The 23,124-nt window shown below is 51.4% G+C and overlaps 2 protein-coding genes across 4 annotated transcripts in view; both read right to left on the bottom strand.

The window, feature by feature from the left end:
- The window catches only part of TEX22 (testis expressed 22), a 32,350-nt gene extending 16,387 nt beyond the window's left edge, over window positions 1–15,963 (bottom strand). The window contains exon 1 of the mRNA XM_064293101.1: window positions 14,836–15,963. Within this exon, the coding sequence (XP_064149171.1) occupies window positions 14,836–15,000 (165 nt within the window). The 5' untranslated portion in view covers window positions 15,001–15,963. The remainder of the gene's footprint in view (window positions 1–14,835) is intronic.
- Window positions 15,964–16,210: 247 nt separating this feature from the next.
- PACS2 (phosphofurin acidic cluster sorting protein 2) overlaps window positions 16,211–23,124 on the bottom strand; it is a 92,780-nt gene continuing 85,866 nt past the window's right edge. For 2 of the 3 annotated variants that reach the window (XM_064293098.1, XM_064293099.1), the window contains exons 20-24: window positions 22,367–22,409; window positions 21,952–22,087; window positions 21,000–21,226; window positions 20,755–20,868; window positions 16,211–19,587 (exon numbers count right to left, since the gene is read on the bottom strand). In XM_064293098.1, coding sequence (XP_064149168.1) covers window positions 19,454–19,587; window positions 20,755–20,868; window positions 21,000–21,226; window positions 21,952–22,087; window positions 22,367–22,409 — 654 coding nt within the window. In that variant the 3' untranslated portion in view covers window positions 16,211–19,453. Of the gene's footprint in view, window positions 19,588–20,754; window positions 20,869–20,999; window positions 21,227–21,951; window positions 22,088–22,366; window positions 22,410–23,124 lie in introns of those variants that run through there. The other variant, XM_064293100.1, reaches the window with a different exon arrangement.

The following is a 23,124-nucleotide window of genomic DNA, read 5'->3' as shown; positions in this document are numbered from 1 at the left end:
TTGAGAGGATTTTTGTTTTCTTTATGTTGAGGTGCAATCCATACTGAAGGCTATAGTCTTTTGGTCTTCATTAGTGCTTCAAGCCCTCTTCACTTCCATCACGCAAGGTTGTGTCATCTGCACAACGCAGGTTGTTAATGAGTCTTCCTCCAATCCTGATGACGTATTGTATTCTTCTTCACATAGTCCAGTTTCTCAGATTATTTGCTCAGCATACAGACTGGATAAGTATGGTGAAAGGATACAACCCTGATGCACACCTTTCCTGACTTTAAACCACACAGTATCTCTTTGTTCTGTTCAAACAACTGCCTCTTGGTCTATGCACAGGTTCCACATGAATTATGTGAATTCCAGAACACTCAATTGTTCTCTTTTACTACTAGACACCTTAAAACTCTTCCAGCCTCTACCCATTACCCAATTCCAAAACTGGTTCCACGTTTTCGGTATCTGTTAGAGCAGCACCCCACTCTGCCAGTACCAATTCTGTCTTAGGCTAGGTTCTCTAGAGAAACAAAACCAGTGAAGCATATAGAGAGAAATTTATCTCACAAAAATGGCTCATGTGGTTGTGAAGGCTAGCAAGTCCCAAAGTCCATGGGTCAGGCATCAGGCTGGTGTCTTCTCCGGACTCATGTGTTTGCAGGGGCTGGTGCACCCAGAATCAGCACGTTAAACTATACGCTGCTGGTTCACAGGGCTGCAGAATCTGGCAAATCCCGAAGTCAGTCAACAGGCTCTGGCTCAAGTCCCAAGAACCATAGGTCAGATGATGGCAAGCAGGATGCAGAATTCAAAGCAAGAGAGAGGTTTGTCAGAGCCTCTCTACACATACTGGATGCAGGATACACACCCAAGGAAACGCCCCTCACATCAGATACCTGAGTAAGGTTATGACTTGAGTAAGGGTGTGGCCTGATATACTCTACATTAATGCTGCCTCATTAACATACAGCGGTCAGGATTTACAACCCATAAAATGGGGGATAATTACATAATATCACAAAATGGAGGATAAATACATCAGATGACAAAATGGAGGATAATTACAACCCTGTCCTGGCCGAGCTGACACGTGGCATCAACCACCACAGTCCTGCACTACTTCAGGATTTCTTTTGTTGTTATTGGTTTCTTCAGAGTCTTTATGTGTGTGTTGTTGTTATTTCGGTAATACAAATCTAGATACTCATTTTTTTCTGGCTCTAAAGTCGGAATCGACTTGACAGCAAAAGGTCTGGTTTTTATTTTTATTCTTTTTTGGTATTCATTTTTATTCTTTTTTGGTATTCATTTATTAGGGTCTTTGATTTATTCCCAACGTTCTCAAATTTCATGGTGGAATGCCTTTTCCACCCACTGTGCTAAGTACTCTGCAGGCTTTCTCAGTCTGGGAACTTGGGTCTTTAATTTCTTCTCTGATAACTTCCTCTCTGCTGTTTTCACTTCACGCTCTTTAGCTGGATGTTGGTCCCCCTGAATGAATACTCTGTTTTATCTTCTCTCTCCCACTTTCCATTTCTTTGTCTCTTGGTTCTGCTTTCCAGGAGGTTCCAACTTTCCAATCCCTCTGCTGAACATTTCAATTCTGCTCTTATTTTTATTTATGAAGCCCTTTAAAATTTTTTTCTGAATGCTCCTTTTTACAAAAATGGAATCTCTTTCTTGTTTCATGTACAGAATATGTTTTCTTCCTTTCCTGAGGACATTCATTTTGATCTTCTGGAGGTTTTCCTTTGTTTCCTGCATTAGCTCTGTTTCTCCAAGCTTCAGGATCCTTGGCTGTCTATCCAAACTAAATGGGAGAAGCTAACATGTCTCGTGGAGTTCTGTGCAATATGCGAGGCCTCGGGCATGGCAGCTGCATCAGAGGGGCATCTGGTGGGATCCAACCTCCAGTATCTGCAGATTTTTTCTGTTAGACTAGTCATGGTCCAAGTTCCATTACAGTTATCTGCCTACCTCCTGCTGGGAAGGTATCTGCCCACTGCCAACATCGCTGGAACCAGGTCAGGTCATTTTCTGCAGCAGGCAGACACCGGCCTAACCCTCTGATGTATAGCACAAGACAGCACCCTGCCCCCCCACGCATACACAATTCAGCTGTACCTGAGGTCTCTGCCCCCCTGAGTATCTTGTTCAGCCTCTCCAGAGTGTAACCCTGTCTTCTGCCTAGAAGGGATTTGTGACCTACTGGCTCCTCATTCTGGCTTTCAAGCCATCATCCTCCGTTCAGCCTGGCCTGCCCCGCATCAGAGTCCCCAGGGCCAGGGTACCCCGGCTTCTGCAGTGTGTGCCCTTCCACTCCTGCTGCTGTGACACCAGCCACCACTTGGCTACGTGCTTCTGCTTTCCCACAGTTGTTGCTCAGGGTGTCTGCTTCCCAATCACCTTCACCATGGATTTCAGGAGGGACAAGGGGTATGTTATGCGTTGACTCCCAAAAACTCAACAGAAAGGAAAGGGGATTCTCCGCTTGTGTCCAACATCCAAGTATCGAGTAAATCGAACTGAGCAATCATGCTACCTAGATCCTTTACGTCTTATTTTATCTATTGATCATTTCCTTCTGAGAATGACATGTTAAATCCACCGGTATTGTGAGTTTGATCCCTTCTGATGGTACTTCAATTGATGTTTTGTATATCTCCAAACTAGAGTGTTAGGTGTGCCCATGCTTCCGGGTGCTGCTCTTGCACACTCCTGGGTCACAGCTGGAGATGGGCGTGGGGGAGGGGAAGAGGTGGGTGCTGGATCAAGGACTGCAGTAGCGTGGGCAGAGGTCCCTGGAGGCAAGCACAGGGACTTGGGGCTCCTTAACCTACACCCCAGGGCCTGCTGGTGGGACAAGCACCCACAGCATGGCCCAGCTGAGTGATGGGCTACAGGCACGCATATCCTTTAAAATAAAAAATAACTAGGGTAAAAAATGAAAAGGAAAATATATCGCTCAGGAATTCACTGTACAAAAATGAACCAAGTCATGCTTGCCTTTTAAAAAAAGAAACATTATTACCTTTTAGAGCCCAAGGCCATTGCCACTTCTGGGTGGCACTGACAAGCATGGATATGACAGATATGATGGTCCTGTCTGCACCTCCTGCCCCTATAGGTGTCCTGACACATGACGTAAGGCACTGCCCTCTGCTTTCTCCATGGACTATCATGGAGGCACATCTCCCTTCTGGAAGAATGGCCTTCTTTCCTGAGTTCTTTTGATGGAGGCCTGGTGGCACAATGGTTAAGAGTTACGGCTGCTAACCAAAATGCTGGCAGTTAGAATCCACCCCGTGCTCCCTGGAAACCCTGTGGGGCAGTTCTACTTTGTCCTATAGGGTCGCTATGAGTTGGAATGGACTCAACAGCAACGGGTTTTTATTAGTCCTAAAGGGTTGCTCCCCACGTGTCTGTCAGTTTGTCCTACTATGCTGGCATGTGTGTTGCTGTGATGCTGGAAGCTATGCCACTGGTATTCAGATACCAGCAAGGCCACCCATGGTGGACAGATTTCAGCTGAGATTCCAGACTAAGACAGACTAGGAAGAAGGACCCAGCAGTCTACTTCTGAAAAGCATTAGCCAGTGAAAACCTTATGAATAACAGCGGAACAATGTCTGATACAGTGCTGGAAGATGAGCCCCCAGGTTGGAAGGCACTCAAAAGATGACTGGGGAAGAGCTGCCTCCTCAAAGTAGAGTCGACCTTAATGACTTGGATGGAGTCAAGCTTTTGGGACCTTCATTTGCTGATGTGGCATGACTCAAAATGAGAAGAAACAGGTGCAAACATCCATTAATAATTGGAACCTGGAATGTACAAAGTATGAATCTAGGAAAATTGGATATCATCAAAAATGAAATGGAATGCATAAACATCGATATCCTAGGCATTAGTGAGCTGAAATGGGCTGGTATTGGCCATTCTGAATCAGACAATCATATGGTCTACTATGCTGGGAATGACAACTCGAAGAGGAATGGCATTACAGTCATCGTCAAAAAGAACATCTCGAGATCTATCCTGAAGTACAACGCTGTCAGTGATAGGACAATATTCATACGCCTACAAGGAAGACCAGTTAATATGACTATTATTCAAATTTACACAGCAACCACTAAGGCCAAAGATGAAGAAATTGAAGGTTTTTACCCAACTTCTGCAGTCTGAAATTGACTGAACATGCCATCAGGATGCACTGACAATTACTGGGGATTGAAATGCAAAAGTTGGAAACAAAGAAGAAGGATCGATAGTTGGAAAACATTGCGTTGGTGATGGAAACAATGCCAGTGATCGCATGACAGAATTCTGCAATACCAGCAGCTTCTTCATTGCAAATACTCTTTTTCACCAACATAAATGATGACAATATACATAGACCTTGCCAGATGGAATACACAGGAATCAAATCGACTATGTCTGTGGGAAGAGATGAGGGAAAAGCTCAATATCATCAGTGAGAACAAGGCCAGGGACCAACGGTGGGACAGACCATCAACTGCTCATATGCAAGTTCATGTTGAAACCGAAGAAAATTAGAAGAAGTCCGTGAGAGCCAAAGTACGACCTTGAGTATATCCCACCTTAATTTAGAGAATACCTCAAGAATCGATTTGACGCGCTGAACATTAATGACTGAAGAGCAGACGAACTGAGGAATGACATCAAAGACATCATACATGAAGAAAGGAAGAGGTCACTGAAAAGACAGGAAAGAAAGAAAAGACCAAAATGGATGTCAGAAGAGACTTTGAAACTTGCTCTTGAATGTCAAGCAGGTAAAGCAAAAGGAAGAAATGATGAAGTAAAAGAACTGAAGATTTCAAAGGGTGGCTCAAGAAGACAAAGTATTATGACGTGCAAAGAGCTGGAGATAGAAAACAAAAGGGAAGAACATGCCCAGCATTTCTCAAGCTGAAATAACTGAAGAAAAATTCAAGCCTCAAGTCGCAATAGTGAAGGGTTCTATCTTGGGAAAATATTAAATGACACAGGAAGCACCAAAAGAAGATGGAAGGAATACACAGAATCATACCAAAAAGAACTGGTCAACATTCAACCATTTCAATACGTAGCATAGGATCAGGAACCAACAGTACTGAAAGAAGAACTCCAAGCTGCACTGAAGGCACTGACAAAAAACAAGACGCCAGGAATTGACGGAATATCAATTGAGATGTTTCAACAAATAGATGCACCGCTGGAAGTGCTCACTTGTCTATGCCAAGAAATATGGAAGACAGCTTCCTGGCCAACTGACTGGAAGATCCACATTTATGCCTATTCCCAAGAAAGGTGATCCAACCGAATGTGGAAATTATCAAACAATATCATTAATATCACATGTAAGTAAAATTTTGCTGAAGATCATTCAAAAACAGCTGCAGGAGTATATTGACAGGGAACTGCCAGAAATTCAAGCTGGATTCAGAATAGGATGTGGAACCAGGGATATCATTGCTGATGTCAGATGGATCCTGGCTGAAAACAGAGAATATCAGAAGAATGTTTACCTGTGTTTTATGGACTATGCAAAGGCATTCGACTGTGTGGATCATAACAAATTATGGATAAAATTGTGAAGAATGGGAACTCCAGAACACTTAATTGTGCTCATGAGGAACCTGTACGTAGATCAAGAGGCAGTTGTTTGGACAGAACAAAGGGATAATGAGTGGTTTAAAGTCAGGAAAGGTGTGTGTCAGGGTTATAGCCTTTCACCATACCTATTCAATCTGTATGCTGAGCAAATAATCTGAGAAACTGGACTATATGAGGAACAGGGCATCAGGATTGGAGGAAGACTCATTAAAAATCTTTGTTATGCAGATGACACAACCTTGCTTGGTGAAAGTGAAGAGGACTTGAAGCATTTGCTGATGAAGATCAAAGACTATACAGCCTTCAGTATGGATTGCACCTCAACATAAAGAAAAAAAGAATCCTCACAACTGGACCAATGAGCAACATCATGATAAACGGAGAAAAGATTGAAGTTTTCAAGGATTTCGTACTACTTGGATCCACAATCAATACCCATGGAAGCAGCAGTCAAGAAATCAAAAGAGGCATTGCATTGGGCAAATCTGCTGCAAAGGACCTCTTTGAAGTGTTGAAGACCAAAGATGTCACCTTGAAGACTAAGGTGCGCCTGACCCAAGCCGTGGTATTTTCAATCACATCATATGCATGTGAAAGTTGGATGATGAATAAGGAAGACCAAAGAGTTGATGCCTTTGAATTGTGATGCTGGTGAAGAATATAGAATATACCACGGACTGCCAAAAATGGAACAAATCTGTTTTGGAAGAAGTACAACCAGAATGCTCCTTAGAAGCAAGGATGGTGAGACTGCGTCGTACGTACTCTGGACATGTTGTCAGGAGGGATCGGACTCTGGAGAAGGACATCATGCTTGGTAAAGCAGAGGTTCAGCAGAAAAGTGGAAGACCCTCAATGAGATGGACTGACACAGTGGCTGCAACAATGCGCTTAAGCATAACAACAACTGTGAGGATGGCGCAGGACCAGGCAGTGTTTCATTCTGTGGTATGTAGGGTTGCTGTGAGTCAGAACCGACTTGATGGCACCTAACAATAACGACCACAAAGGGTCGCTATGAGTTGGAATCAATTCAGTGGCAGTGGGTTTGGGTTTTTTTTTTTTTTGGTTTATTAGTTGAGCATTGAACTTCCTGTACTTGGTTGTTATGGGATAAACTGTGTCCCCCAAAAGATATGTTGGCATCCCAACCTCAGTACCTATGAATGAGACCTTATTTGGAAATAGTGTCTTTGCAGATGTAATAAGTTAAGTTCACATGAGGTCATACTAGAGTAGGGTGGGTCCTAACCCAATATAATGGGTGTCCTTATAAAAAAAGAGACACAAGGAGAGAAGAACATGTGAAGGCAGGAGGGATGCTGCCATTAGCTAAGGAATGCCTGGAACACCAGAAACTGGAAGGAGCAAGGGAGGATTCTCCCCTTGAGCCTTTGGAAGGAGCATGGCCGTGCTGACTCATTGGTTTTTGGACTCTGGCCTCCGGAACTGTGGGACAATAAATTTCTGTTGTTTCAAGTCTCCCACTTTGTGGTACTTTGTTATGGTAGTCCTAGGAACTGAATACAGTCTCTAATATTTAAAAGCTTTTCCCTAAACGTTTGTAGTTCTCTGTCCTTTTATTTTACTTTCCGGGAGATTTCCTTTCTCTGGCGCCTTCTGTTGAATTTTGGTTTTCTGCTCTCGTATTTTAAATTTCCAATACGTTTTTCTTGTTCTCTGTTCTCATCCTTTTTTATAGCCTCCCATTTTTCCCCCAGATGCAATATCTTCTTTTATCTTTCTGAGGATATTAATTAGCTTTTTTGTTTTGTTCTAAGGGTACGTGCATTAATTTTTAATTTGATTTTATGAGTTGGCACTACAATTGCATTTTCAAAAACTAAAAACATCTAGAAAGTTATCAGTGAAAAGTCTTCTCCTAACTCTGCCCCTATCTGTCCTGTCTTTGCCCCTTTGGCAAGTATCCCTCTGGCATTTCTTTTTGCCATTTCAAGTGCTTTCCTCTTCCACGGTAGTAGTCTTCTTGGAAGAAGAACAACCAGAATACTCCTTAGAAGGGTGGCGAGACTACGTCTCACATACTTTGGACACGTTATCAGGAGGGATCAGTCCCTGGAGAAGGATATCATGCTTGGTAAAATGGAGGGTCAGCGAAAAGAGGAAGACCCTAAAGGAGATGGACTGACATAGTGGCTGCAACAATGGGCTCAAGCATAACAATGACTGTGAAGATGGCGCAGGAGCAGGCAGTGTTTCGTTCTGATGTACACAGAGTCGCTATGAGTCAGAATCGATTCTTTGGCACCTAACAACAACACAACAGCTATCTACCCTAGGTCCCCGGCATAATTTAATGAAAAGTCTGTCTCTTTTTCAATGACCTGAGAGGTCTTCTTTATCATCCACTAAGTGTCTGTGGGCATTTGGTCAACTTTGAGATTTTCCGTCAGTTCTGTGGTTCAAGGACCACGTGGCTTTAATAACCGAAGCTTTGCAACATGATGGAATAGCTGCTGGGGCTGAGGCCATTGGGTTATTCTTGGTTGTCTATTTTTCCTGATGAAGTTCAGAAGGTTTGCTGGATTGAAAAACAACCTTTTAATGTTTTTGTTATGATTACATTAAATTCATACCATGCCTTCAGGAGAATTCCCCTGGGCTGTTGAGTCTTCTCATCTAAGAGCACGTGCATCTGCTTAGTCATCTGGTGCTGCTGTAGCAGAAATACCAGAGTGGATGGTGTCTTAGGCAGCCAGTGCTGCTGTAACAGAAATACCATAGTGGATGGTGTCTTAGTCACCCAGTGCTGCTCTAACAGAAATACAACAGTGGATGGTGTCTTAGTCACCTAGTGCTGCTATAACAGAAACGCCACAGTGGATGGTGTCTTAGTCACCCAATGCTGCTGTAACAGAAATACCACAGTGGATGGCTGTCTTAGTCACCCAGTGCTGCTGTAACAGAAATACCACAGTGGATGGTGTCTCAGTCATCTAGTGCTGCTGTAACAGAAATACCACAGTGGATGGTGTCTCAGTCATCTAGGGCTGCTGTAACAGAAATACCACAGTGGATGGTGTCTCAGTCACCTAGTGCTGCTATAACAGAAATACCACAGTGGATGGTGTCTTAGTCACCCAGTGCTGCTGTAACAGAAATACCACAGTGGATGGTGTCTCAGTCATCTAGTGCTGCTGTAACAGAAATACCACAGTGGATGGTGTCTCAGTCATCTAGTGCTGCCGTAACAGAAATACCACAGTGGATGGTGTCTCAGTCACCTAGTGCTGCTATAACAGAAATACCACATGTGGGTGGTGTCTCAGTCACCTAGTGCTGCTGTAACAGAAATACCACAGGTGGATGGTGTCTTAGTCACCTAGTGCTGATGTAACAGAAGTACCACAGTGGAGGGTGTCTCAGTCACCTAGTGCTGCCGTAACAGAAATACCACAGGTGGATGGTGTCTTAGTCACCTAGTGCTGCCGTAACAGAAACACCACAGGTGGATGGTGTCTTAGTTACCTAGTGCTGATGTAACAGAAGTACCACAGTGGAGGGTGTCTCAGTCATCTAGTGCTGCTGTAACAGAAATACCACAGTGGATGGTGTCTTAGTCACCTAGTGCTGCTGTAACAGAAATACCACAGTGGATGGTGTCTTAGTCACCTAGTGCTGCTGTAACAGAAATACCACAGTGGATGGTGTCCTAGTCACCTAGTGCTGCTGTAACAGAAATACCACAGTGGATGGTGTCTCAGTCACCTAGTGCTGCTGTAACAGAAATACCACAGTGGATGGTGTCTCAGTCACCTAGTGCTGCTATAACAGAAATACCACAGTGGATGGTGTCTCAGTCACCTAGTGCTGCTATAACAGAAATACCACAGTGGATGGTGTCTCAGTCAGCTAGTGCTGCTGTAACAGAAATACCACAGTGGATGGTGTCTCAGTCATCTAGTGCTGCCGTAACAGAAATACCACAGTGGATGGTGTCTCAGTCACCTAGTGCTGCTATAACAGAAATACCACATGTGGGTGGTGTCTCAGTCACCTAGTGCTGCTGTAACAGAAATACCACAGGTGGATGGTGTCTTAGTCACCTAGTGCTGATGTAACAGAAGTACCACAGTGGAGGGTGTCTCAGTCACCTAGTGCTGCTGTAACAGAAATACCACAGGTGGATGGTGTCTTAGTCACCTAGTGCTGCCGTAACAGAAACACCACAGGTGGATGGTGTCTTAGTTACCTAGTGCTGATGTAACAGAAGTACCACAGTGGAGGGTGTCTCAGTCATCTAGTGCTGCTGTAACAGAAATACCACAGTGGATGGTGTCTTAGTCACCTAGTGCTGCTGTAACAGAAATACCACAGTGGATGGTGTCTTAGTCACCTAGTGCTGCTGTAACAGAAATACCACAGTGGATGGTGTCCTAGTCACCTAGTGCTGCTGTAACAGAAATACCACAGTGGATGGTGTCTCAGTCACCTAGTGCTGCTGTAACAGAAATACCACAGTGGATGGTGTCTCAGTCACCTAGTGCTGCTATAACAGAAATACCACAGTGGATGGTGTCTCAGTCACCTAGTGCTGCTATAACAGAAATACCACAGTGGATGGTGTCTCAGTCAGCTAGTGCTGCTGTAACAGAAATACCACAGTGGATGGTGTCTCAGTCATCTAGTGCTGCCGTAACAGAAATACCACAGTGGATGGTGTCTTAGTCACCTAGTGCTGCTATAACAGAAATACCACACGTGGAGGGTGTCTCAGTCATCTAGTGCTGCCGTAACAGAAATACCACAGTGGATGGTGTCTCAGTCACCTAGTGCTGCTATTACAGAAATACCACAGTGGATGGTGTCTCAGTCACCTAGTGCTGCTATAACAGAAATACCACAGTGGATGGTGTCTTAGTCACCCAGTGCTGCTCTAACAGAAATACCACAGTGGATGGCTGTCTTAGTCACCCAGTGCTGCTGTAACAGAAATACCACAGTGGATGGTGTCTCAGTCATCTAGGGCTGCCGTAACAGAAATACCACAGTGGATGGTGTCTCAGTCATCTAGTGCTGCCGTAACAGAAATACCACAGTGGATGGTGTCTTAGTCACCTAGTGCTGCTATAACAGAAATACCACAGTGGATGGTGTCTCAGTCATCTAGTGCTGCTGTAACAGAAATACCACATGTGGGTGGTGTCTCAGTCACCTAGTGCTGCTGTAACAGAAATACCACAGGTGGATGGTGTCTTACTTACCTAGTGCTGATGTAACAGAAGTACCACAGTGGAGGGTGTCTCAGTCACCTAGTGCTGCCGTAACAGAAATACCACAGTGGATGGTGTCTCAGTCACCTAGTGCTGCCGTAACAGAAATACCACAGGTGGATGGTGTCTTAGTCACCTAGTGCTGCCGTAACAGAAACACCACAGGTGGATGGTGTCTTAGTTACCTAGTGCTGATGTAACAGAAGTACCACAGTGGAGGGTGTCTCAGTCATCTAGTGCTGCTGTAACAGAAATACCACAGTGGATGGTGTCTTAGTCACCCAGTGCTGCTGTAACAGAAATACCACAGTGGATGGTGTCTTAGTCACCTAGTGCTGCTGTAACAGAAATACCACAGTGGATGGTGTCCTAGTCAGCTAGTGCTGCTGTAACAGAAATACCACAGTGGATGGTGTCTCAGTTACCTAGTGCTGATGTAACAGAAATACCACAGTGGATGGTGTCTCAGGCACCTAGTGCTGCTGTAACAGAAATACCACAGTGGATGGTGTCTTAGTTACCTAGTGCTGATGTAACAGAAATACCACAGTGGATGGTGTCCTAGTCACCTAGTGCTGCTGTAACAGAAATACCACAGTGGATGGTGTCGTAGTCACCTAGTGCTGCTATAACAGAAATACCACAGTGGATGGTGTCTTAGTCACCTAGTGCTGCTATAACAGAAGTACCACAGTGGATGGTGTCTCAGTCAGCTAGTGCTGCTGTAACAGAAATACCACAGGTGGATGGTGTCTCAGTCACCTAGTGCTGCTATAACAGAAATACCACAGTGGATGGTGTCTCAGTCAGCTAGTGCTGATGTAACAGAAGTACCACAGTGGATGGTGTCTCAGTCACCTAGTGCTGCTATAACAGAAATACCACAGGTGGATGGTGTCTTAGTCACCCAGTGCTGCTATAACAGAAATACCACAGGTGGATGGTGTCTTAGTCACCCAGTGCTGCTATAACAGAAATACCACAGGTGGATGGTGTCTTAGTCACCCAGTGCTGCTATAACAGAAATACCACAGGTGGATGGCTTTAACAAAGAGAAATTTATTTTCTTACAGTCTAGTAGGTTACTAGTCCAAATTCAGAGCTTCGACTCCAGCGAAAGGCTTTCTCTCCGTTGGCTCTGGAGGAAGGTCCTTGTCCTCAATCTTCCCCTGGTCATGAAGCTTCCCAGGTGCAGGGACCCTGTGTCCAAAGGATGCGCTTTGCTGCTGGTGCTGCTTTCTTGGTGGTTTGAGTTCCCCACTCTGCCAGCGTTCCTTTCTTTTTATCTCTTGAGAGATAAAAGGTGGTGCAGCCTACACCCCAGGGAAACTCCCTTTACATTCGATTAGGGAGGTGACCCGAGCAATAGTGTTACATCCTACCCTAATCCTTTTAACCACAGACAGAGATTATAACACATAGGAAAATCACAAAATGGAGGACAACCACACATGGCCTAACCAATACACACATTTTTGGAGGACATAATTCTATCCATGACAGCATCTCCCCTTGTCCAAGTCTCCCTTTAATATTCTGGGAGTGTTTTAAAGTTTTCCTTAAACACGTATGGTTATTTCTTGTTCTATTTGTTTCTGTTGCTAAACCTAAGCTAGCTTTTTCCATTCACATATCTTCTAATACCTGCTGTTTTCACAGATAATGCCTACTGATTTCCAGACATTCATCTTGTACCCTGTCTTAGCTATCCAGTACCACTCTAACAGAAATACCACAGTGGGGTGGCTCTGACAAACAGACCTATTTTCTCACAGTTTAGGAGGCTAGAAGTCTGAATTCATGGTACCAGCTCCAGGAGAAGGTCTTCTCTGTCAGCTCTGGAGGAAGGTTCTTGTCTCTTCTGATCTGCTCCTGGGCCATCTTCATGTGGCTTGGAATCTCTCTTTCCCAGTCTCTGCTTTCTAGCTTGCATTTAATCTTCTTTATTTTTATATCACAAAAGAGATTGACTTAGAATACAACCTATACTACTCCTGCCTCATTAACATAAAAAGACAACCCATTCCCAAATCAGATTATAATCACAAGCATAGAGGTTAGGATTTACAACACGTAGTTTTGAGGAACACAATTGAACCCGTAATATTCCATGTGTTGGTCCCCAGAAATCATGTCCTCCCCACATGGAAAACACATTCACCCCATCATATCATCCTAAAAGTCTTAAATCAACTCCAAGTCCAAAACCTCATCTTCCGAATTATCTAAATAAAATACGGGTGAAACTTTGGGCATTTTGCATCCTGGGGAAAATTCCTCTTCATTTGTGAACCTGTGACATCTAGACTCCGAGTTATCTGCTTCCAGTGTACACTGGTGGAACAGGCACAAGGTAGACATTTCTATTACGAGTGGGAGAAACTGGAGGGAAAGTAGGGATAACGAGCACCCAGAAAGTCCAAAACCCGGAAGACCAAATTACATTAACTCTCAAACCTTGAAAATAATCCTGTCTTCTCTAAGACCATCTGGGCAAGGGCCCCACCGTCCAGACTCTAGGTGGCGGTCATGCCTTCTGGCTTCTGGGTGGAGGCCCCTGGGCCCTGGGCTTCAGCTTTGCCTCACAGGCCCTCAGGGATGGCAGCTCTGCTCCCTTGGCTTTAGGCAGCCCCATGCTCCTAGTTCATCTGAGTGGGGACTTCTCCCCCTCATCTCCAGCAGGCCCCATTCTGCTGACCCTTGGGTATGTCAGCCCCGCCCCCTCAGCTTTGGCAGTAGCTCCATCCCCTTGGCACATTTTAATGGCAGCCACACATTCTGGAACTGAGATGGCTAAGATCTGACTCTTTGAAACCTGGGAAGTTGTGCCCCACCCTACGAGATACAGAACACTGTGGTCCCACTCTTTGAAACAAAGGAGGCCCTGATTCCAGTGCTCCTTCCGACAGTTCTGCTAATCTCTGAGCTGCTCCAGGGATGATTCCTTTCTTTTCTTGGAGAACAATAAATGTAGCTCCTTTGGCCTTTTTCCTACCTGTGGAATTCCAAGAGGCACACAGCATTCTCTCTTTTCATTCTTTCTCTATCACTTTCAGTCTAAGCTGTTGGGTTTTCTGCTGTGGTAGTTGGTTAGATCCATCAGTCACAGGCTAATCTCTTTAACAAACAACTGTGTAGCCACATCCTTGGTGAACATTCTAGGACATGTGTCTTTAGTTTATACAACAGAATTCCTTAAATCTTTAACTTCTGTTTTCTTTTGCACAGTTCATTTTTAAGTTCATCTCTTTCCACAAGCCGTCCACAGGGAACCGACACCAGGGGCAGGGGGCAGGTGCCAGACTCTGTGCCCACGCCAGCAACTGGAGATTTGATGGCGCTGTGGCTGGGCCCCCTTCCTGTCCTCCACCGCTCTCCACCCAGGGCCTTCCCATGTCCGAACCCCTCCTCTGCCACCCACCTCTCCAGTGGGGCTCCCCCACAGCTCCCCTGCTCTGGCTTCGCCCAGCCAGCCCATTACCCACAGTGACACATACAGCCGCTGTGCTCTTGAGGCCCTTTCTCACTCCAACCCCCCTCCTGAGGGGCCTCAGCACAACAGGTGACCCGCTTAGTGTGTCCACAGTCTTGACTGCCTGTCCTGAGATGTGTCTTCATGGAAGCTGAGGGTCCATCCCCAGCACATGGTGCCCTCTCGGCTGCCTTCAGGCATCTGGGCCCAGGGGACCAACCAAGAGGCCCATGGTGGCTGTCAAGTGGTTCTGGGACCCCCTTTCTCCCTCACTCCCCGTGGCGCCCTAGCAAAGCAGGAAGGACACAACTCCACCTGAGTTCCAACCCAAGCTTTCAGGAGTGAAGCTGATACCCACAGGCTCCCCAGTACCACGGCGTTTCTCATAAGGGTCTCAATGTGACATGAGGTGTCAGTCATTGGTCAGCCCTCACCTGGGCTCGAAAGGGCCCCTTTTCAGAGCCAGTTCCCAGGAGCCCCAGAGAGAAGAGCGGGGTAAGGTAGACAGTGCTTCCCTCTGCTTACCCAGTCCTGAGTCTGCAGTCCCTCCTGGGTGCTGCTCTGCACTCTGGGTTGGCTCCAGGTGGCTGCCGGGCCCCCCTGGGTCGACGGCTGCCTGTACTCTGGGGGGCACAGTGCCTCTGGCTTCTTCCCCAGGGGACCCTTCGGCAACTGCTTCCTGTCATCCATTTCCAGCCCTAGCAGGCTATTGGTCTGTACCTCTGGGGCTCTGGAGAAAGGACAAGGGCTGGGTGGTGCAGGTTCCCAAGGCCACCTGCCCTCACAGGTAGCTGGGTCCCAGAGGCAGGTGGTGGGCCATCTACAAGCCACTGGTCAGATACTGTTAGGCAGCCGGAGGCCAAACACCACCGTTCGTAACATGGTGCCCAAGCCTCTGCACACAGCCTCCGGCCCTCTCTCCCTGCGAGTGGCCTCTGGTTGCCTTGCTCTCAAGACTGCCCCATGGGGACTCCCCGAGCTTTGCGGCCCTCCATCCTTGCCAGACTCCAAATCTCTGCCCTCCGGGTCCCAGAGGCCACCCAACCTCTGTCTGGGCATCCGCTCTCAGTCAACACTTGTCCAGTCTAAGGGCGGACACCTCTTCTTGTGGTTTCCCGGGACCCCGACTGGCCTGGTGTACAGAAGGTTCGGAACATCACATCGGAGGAATGAGTGAGGGGTCGGCGGGGGCGGAGGGGGGCTCTTCCGGCCTCCCTCCTCCCATTCTGAGCACCCCGGCCAACTGTGACGCTCACCTCGGCCCGGGCCAGGCTGCACCCCAAGGCGGGGCCCAGACCCGAGAGGATAAGGAAGCCGGAGTGGACCCCGCCCCACCGGCCCCTCCACAGGGAGTCTGTGCTGCCCGGCAGGGGTCGGCTGAGGGGTCCCTTGGAGGAGCAGCGGGGGCACAGAATGGAGGGTCAGAGAGGGGACCGCGGCAGGTTCGGGGGGACCCGGGGGCTGGGGTGGGGGTCTACTGCAGGTCTGGGGGATCAGCGGGAGAACGTGGGGGCTCAGTGTGGCCGGGGAGGCCGGTCCCCCGCCGGATTGGGGGGTCAGAGAAGGCGGGTTGGGGGTCCGCTGCGGGGTCAGGGAGGGGCTAGTGGAGTAGCGGTGGGGAGTCCACGCTGGGATTAGGGGTGGGTCAGTGAGGGTGGGGGGCCCACAACGGCGCAGCGAAGCCGGCGGAACGCCCGCTCTGCAGGCCCCGCCCCGCCGTCTCCACTTCCGGCGCCGCCACGCCTGCGCTCTGGCCTCCGGCCGGCACGGGGCGCCTGACCGCCACCCCTCTGCCCCGGGCCCCGCCCCCGCGACCCCCCGCCCCCGCCCCCACAGCCCTCGGGGGCCCCCCACCCCGGGTGGGCGCAGGCCGCGGACGGAGGGCCGGCCCGTGGGGTCATGAGGAACGACACAGCAGCCGAGGGAGGACCCTGGGGGTGACCCTCCAGGTTTATTAGTGTCGCATCAGCACCTTAAAATAGTCCACGTAGTCACAAACGCGACAGATTAGCATCTGTTCTCCAAAAGGTTATTTACATTAATCCTGTTTTCCATTAAAAAAGCAAAAAGAAAAACTAGCAACACATACAACTGGGAACCCAACAACGCACGCTGGGCGGGGAGGGGTCTGCAGGCGGGTCCGCCGCGCGGCGGGTCGGGGGGCGGAGTGGCCGTCCTCACAGAAGCCACCTGGACGGGGCCAGGGCCGGTGCCCAAGGCCTGGCCGCTCACACGCGCGGGCCGGCCGCCCTGGCGCTGACCAGACAGCCCGCTGCCCACCCTGAGGACCCTGCTCTGAGGGCTGCCGGCTGCCCCGGGGACCCCCCTCCCCGGCGCACCTCCCACGCAGCACCCCGGGCTTGCTCCGCCGGCTCAGTCACAGGCTGTTTTGGTTTCTCTGTCGTCTTTCTTGGAGGGGACAAAGTGCTTTTCCGCGTATCCTCACACCAGCTCCATGAGGTAGGCAAGGGAGGTGTTACCATCCCCTTTTAACTGATGGGGAAACCGAGGCACAGGGGTGAGCATGGCCTGGTCTCCGGGTGAGTCGCAGATGCCCGTCTGCGAAACCTCCCCCAGTGCAGGGTGTGGTGGGTGGGCTGGGGGCAGCGGGGAGCCAGGCTGCAGGGGGAAGAGGGCCCCACCAGAGCTCCTGGTGGCCTCAGCTGAGTGGGTGGAACAGTCCGTTGCCAGAGAGCTAAGTTGGGGGTACCATCACCTCCATCTCATTCCTACTGAGTATGACCTTTGGGAAGACACCTGTCAAGAAGTAAACAGGTCCTGAAGCCCACTGGTGCGGATGCTGGGGAACAGAGAAGGGGGTCAGGAGCCAGAGCTGGTTCTGAGTGTTCGAAGCCCCTGCTGCCACGAGCACAGTGGCCAGCGCCCTTGCCCAGGCCTCCTTGGCCTGGGTGGGCAGAGTCCCAGGGTGCGCTTCGGTCTCCTGGCACAGGGGTAGGGGTGTCAGAAGACATGTATTTCAGCAGTGAGGGGCTCTCTTCGGGAGAGCAGAGAGGCCTGGCCTCCACGTGGCCCCACAGGCACAGCCCCTGTGTGGCCACAAGCAGGGTTCCCCCCGCAAGATGCCTGGTGTGCTTTCTTCTCATGAGATGCCCCAGTGAAGGGGGTGGCGGGAAAGAGCCCGCCCAGGGCCTGCTGCTTGAGAAAGACCAGCGACGTCTCAGGAGGACCAGATGGGGGCCAGGCTAGGGTACTGAGATGCCTCTGTGTCTAGAAGAGGTGGACAGGCACCACTTTTTCCTCCCTGGCCCCACTTCACAATGCTAGGCACACCTGGGAGCTGGTTTCCAAAGTACCTGGGTGGGGGGCAGGTAAGCAGCTAGTCACAGGCGAGAGAAAAGGAGCATTTCTCACCCCAGAGAGGGTGGGGACCCTCAGTGACGCTGGCTGCTGGCATGCAGTTGGTGCTCTGCAGGGTGGGAGTGCCACACCCATCCTACGTTTGGCACTGTTTCCAGTCACATCCTTCAGTGGCCATTCCTCTTAGGAAGCCAGGCCCAAGCCTCCTTGGATGGGCCTGCCATGACCCAGAAAGGCCCAGTTGGGTGGGCTCTTCCCATGGAGACCTGGGGGTGCAGGGGTCCCCACTGCCCCATCACGGGTGGCCAGTGGAGGTGGACAAACGGAGGCTGGGGCCTGCCCCCAGGATAGGAATTTGGCCCCGGGTGTGCTTCAGGCTCTTGGGCCCCTGCAAGGAGCACTGGGACTGCACCCCCCCATCAAAACAGGCTGGCACTGCCAGCCTGAGCCTTTACTGGCCACATGATTGTGCAAGTGAGACACACACCTGGCACCTGTTTCCACGTTCACCACAATCCTGAATCTCAACCCAGGCATCCTGGGGCCAACAGAGGTTGAGGAGGCGGGGGAGACAGCGTGGGAGGAACCAGCAAAGGGCAAGCTGGATATGAGGGAGCGAGCCCTGGGTGGCCCCAGCTGTGTCTCACCAATTCCCAGGTTGGCGTCTCGGACACTGGGCTGGAGCCACTCGGGGCTGCAGGGGCTCAGCCCACAGACCCAGAGGCCCTTGCACTGGCCGAGTTCGGGCAGCAAGATGAGCACACAGAAGCACAGCAGTGTTTTTCCAGAACAGGCCAAGGGTGCGGGAAGGTCTTGAGAGTGCCTGCAGTGCGAAGTGGGGGTACTGAGGTGCGGGGGCGCATGAGGGCGTGGGTACTTTGCTAGCTCTGCCCTCGCCCCAGTGGGCACTGGACTTCAGAAGAGCAGTATGTTTGGCAGCTACATTGTAACATGTATTTAAAAGCATTAAAAATATCTGCAACTATAAAATCTCTACTACCCCATGTGGCTGTAGTTCCCTGGGGACCACGAGTGGGCAGCGCTCAGGGAGGCATCTGTCAGGCAGGGTCTGGGCAGGAGGGGAGCCTAGTGCCCCTGGGCCCAGGGCTGAGCTGAGACTGCCCTCCGTGCTCTCCTCAGCACTCTCTCCAACATAAGGCCCAGCAGGAACAACCCGGCTCACAGGACACGCTGCTCCCTGGCTGTGACCCTTAGCTTCTGGCCACCAAGTGCTGTGGCCTGGACGAGCAGGCCCCTCACCTGTGCAGACAGGTAGGCCCTTTACCTGCACAGACAGGTGGGCTCTCACCTGTGCAGACAGGTAGGCCCTTTACCTGCGCAGACAGGGGGCTCTCACTTGTGCAGATGAGTGGGCCCTCACCTGCACAGATGGGCAGCTGCCCTTCTGCACTCTGGCTACCTGAGAAAGCAGAGGCCTGTTTCATGAAGGAAGGATGTGAAGGCAAGAATCCTTCCTGCTTGTGGGGCACCGGGTAGGAGCTCCTGAAGACCAACACCACCTCACCTGATTCTCCAAGCTCAACAGTGTCCGCTCAGACCTCCCAGCGCCCCTGCGGAACATTCTGGTTAATAAGCAGAGTAGTATTCAGCTCCCCACACAGGAGCCGCCCCGTTAGTTTCCAGGCTGTAAGTACATTCATACTGAAGACCGTTTCTCTGTGTAAGCGTCTGTCTCTGTAGTAAACTGAAATGTTAACAGAAAAGCAGAGGGGCTCCCGGCGTGGCGGCCTCGCAGGGCAGGATGCTAGGTGGGTGGCGGTGGCGGCCCTGGCTGTCCCTGCACGGCTCTCTAATGGCTCCGTCCTCAGGGTGGTGGGAGCTGGAAGGCAGGCTTGGAGTGTCCAAAGATGCAGATGGGGAAGTGTTTGACATGGGAGGACCACTGCGCCGCCAGCTGGAAGAACTTCACGTCATTCCACTCCACCCCATCGATGAGAACTGCAGATGGATGGGAGCCATCTGAGCCACCCGCTGCTGCACAGGGGTGAGCCAGAAACTCCTCTGGGCGGGGTGGGGAGAGGGGCCCTCTGCAGGGAGCAGCCTGAGGCTGGGGGGACGGCCACCCGCATGGAGCACCGGGCGGACCTGATCGACAGACACTCTCCTGCTTGCCCCCCAGGACTCAAAGCCAGCTTCTTCAAGAGGCGGCAGGAAGGAGGAGAGACCAGTGGGCCGTGGGCTGTGGGCCGTGGGCCGTGGGCAGCCAACGCAGAGGCTGCACAGGCAGTGGACTCCAGTCAGCTAAGCCCGCAACTGCCTCCCTGGTTTTAGAACCTCAGAGTGTAAAGTTCCCGCCACCGAGAAACAACCAGAGGAGGAAGACAGGCGACTTCCATTCCAGTGGTTCTCAGGCTCATGGACAGAGCCTTTGAGAGTTACCAGTCCCACGTCAGTCGGCTGCTGAGCAACTTTTAAAATGACAACTTGAAATATACAAGCCCATTTTTTAAAAAAGCAGAAAGGGTGGAGAAATTATTTCTTGGAATTAGAAGTGTTAGATGCATTTAAGTACTTTATAAAAATGTGTAGAAAGTCACATAATATACCTTTCATAGCAAAACAAGCATTTTCCTTTGGTGAATTAAAAAAATGCGGCCTCAGTGTTTGCTCTGGCTTAATTTTCCCCTTTTACAGGCAAAACCAACCGGCTCCTGCCCGGTGTGAAGGTCACCAGGAGGAGCGACTCCTTCTCAGTCTATTTCTCCAGGGCCAAGATCACTCCCTGCACCCTGCCCCTCTCCTGTCCAGCCTCGCCCTCTCGCTGTGGCCCCACCTCTCCACCCTAGCCCCACCCCTCTCCCTATGGCCCCGCCTCTCCACTCTAGCACCACCCCTCCTTGTGGCCCCGCCTCTCCACCCTAGCCCCGCCCATCTCCTTTCGAGCTTCACCCTCCCCATGTCCTCCCTCTTCACCCTAGCCCTGCCCCTTCCCCTGTGGCCCCGCCTCTCCACCCTAGCCCCACCCCTCTCCCTATGGCCCCACCTCTCCACCCTAGCCCCACCCCTCTCCCTATGGCCCCACCTCTCCACCCTAGCCCCACCCCTCTCCCCTGGCCCCGCCTCTCCACTCTAGCCCCGCCCTCCAGCCCCGCCCCTCCGGCTCACCCCGCAGCATGTTCTGCTGGTGCTTGGCGGTGCAGATCAGACGACTGATGCCCTCAATGCACTGGCTTCTGGCCTCCACGTCCTTGTCCTTCGTCTTCTTGGGCAGGAACATCACTAGGAAGGACAGGGCCCCGCTGTGCTGCCAAGTCCTCAGGGGCCGGCTCCCAGGAGCCCCGCCCGTGGCACTGCCAGCAGCCACGCTCCCCAGGCGGCCAGCCCTCCAGCCGGCCGGCCCCCCACCTCACCCTTCTTGTTCTTCTCCTTGGTGACCACGGTCATGGACATGGTGGGCGTGGCCGAGGCCTCGCCACAGCTGGGCAGCCTGCTGACCTGGAGGGACCGGAAAGTGCACTTGAGCGTGTTTTTGGCCGTGGGCAGGTCCTTCTTCTCCGCATCTCTCTTTTTCTCCGCAGGCTGAGCTGCTGTCCAGTAATCCACCTGCAGCCCCATCAGCTCGGCGCCGACGCCCTGGCTGCAGAAAGGCGGGGGTCGGGGGGCAGGGGGTAGGGCTGTTTCACAAGGCGTGGAGGCCTTCACACCCATCATGGCCAAGGCAGGGCGGCCTCACTGCCCCACATGGCCAGCGAGGGGCCAGTGGGCCCAGGTCCTCAACTGGGCACTGCCTGTCATGGAGACAAGTGCTCCAGCCTCTGTCCCCCCATCCTCATCCCCTGGGACACCCCAGCCTGTGCCTGGCTCAACTAGCCACAAGGGCCCTTCTAGCATCCACACATGTCCCACGTAAACGGCACCACAGTGCCCTGGTGGCTGCCCCCACAAGAGCAGCTTTGCTTGGGTTGGGGAGGCTTGGAGTGGGTAAGCGGTTTTGCGTGCTGGGATCGAGGCAGCCAGGCACAGCTTTGTTGCCGTCAGAGTGGGTCTCTTTCTAAGACCTCATCAGCTTTCACATCTAACAGTAAATCCTGCTCCAGCCCAACCCAAGGGGCCAGTGCTGAGACCACCCCCAAAGCCTGCACAGCCCAGCCACTCCAGCCTGCCAGACCCAGGGGCTGGGGGTGGGAGTGCAGCTGATCATCACAACAGGTGGCAAAAAATTCCCAATGTCACCTAAGCTCACTCTGACCGGCACTCTCGGGGAATGGGGACGCAGGGCGACTATTCCCATGAGTGGGTGGGGTGGGCTACGAGACTCGGAGTTGGGGCCTGGTGCTGGACCAAGCGTGGCCAGCTGTTTACCTGGGGGAAGAAAGGCCACTGCTCACAGAGGGGGACGAGGGTGGAGTGGGTGAGGCCTCCTTGGCAGCCGGAGACATGGATGGCGGTGTGGAGGAGAGCACGCTGGAGCTGCATGGGGCTGCATCATCTGAGTCACCTTTGGGGAGGAGGCAGGGGCAGGAGGTGAGCTCCTCCCCTCTGCTTTGCCTTCGGGTGGCCACGGGGCCCTGGGGGCCATGACTGGGCGAGGAGATGGGGCACCCCAGGGAGCACTGGCAGTGCCCTCCACGGTCAGTAAGCACGTGAACCGCGGGGTGGGCGGTTCTCCCTGCAGAAGGCATGCTGCAGGCAGCCCTGCTCCTCCAGGTGCCTACTGGGCTCAGGGCTCCCTCCCACCAGGACAAGGTGTTCCCAAAGGGTGGAGAGGGGTGGTTACCTGACGTGGCGGAGGACGGCTCCACTATGCCAACCTTCACAACCTAGAAAGCAACACACAGCCAGCTGGAGAGGTGGCTGTGTCTGTGGGCCCCTCAGCTACTAGGCCCCTCTGTTCCTGCTCCTGACAGCCACCACCGCCTGCCCATGACCCGAAAGCCCTGGGCTCTAGCTCCTGTGTGTGGATGGGATTTGCACTCAGGGCAGCACATGGGGCTGACATGCAGCGTCCGTGTCTGTGGGAGGCCACGGCTCGGCCACAGCAGAGGGACCCTCCCTCTGCAAGGGGCACAATTGGGAAGGCCTCATCATATTTGGAATGCACTCCCATGCCACCCTGCATTAACAGGGCATAGACCAGGGCCCGAGCCCCAGCTCATGACCTGGCCCTGGACATACATGTGGCCTGCAACAGGGAGATGCCCCAGAGGCCCCGTGAGGTTGGCCCTCTCTCAAAGGCCAAGACTCTGGGCCCCAGGGCAGCAGCGAACCGGCTAGGCCCAGATGACCCCGAGATAAGGATGCTGCCAAGAGAAAGCCCACCAACCCAGGCATGTCGGCAGCTTGGGGAGCCTGCAATTCAGCTGAGGGGACCCCATCAGGTGCCTGGCTGGAACTGCAGCTAGAGGCAGGCACTGCTCTGAAACTCTGCTGTGGGCTGACGGAAATGTTTTAGATCTGAGTTGTCCAATACAGTGGCCGCTGGCCGCAAGCGGATACGTGACTTTAAATTTAAATCAATTAACATTAAGAATTCAG

The sequence above is a fragment of the Loxodonta africana genome, chromosome 10 (genome assembly GCF_030014295.1).
Source record: "Loxodonta africana isolate mLoxAfr1 chromosome 10, mLoxAfr1.hap2, whole genome shotgun sequence".
Taxonomy (NCBI): Eukaryota; Metazoa; Chordata; class Mammalia; order Proboscidea; family Elephantidae; genus Loxodonta; species Loxodonta africana.
Note: the sequence above shows the minus strand (reverse complement) of the source record. Positions and strands in the feature narration are given on the sequence as shown.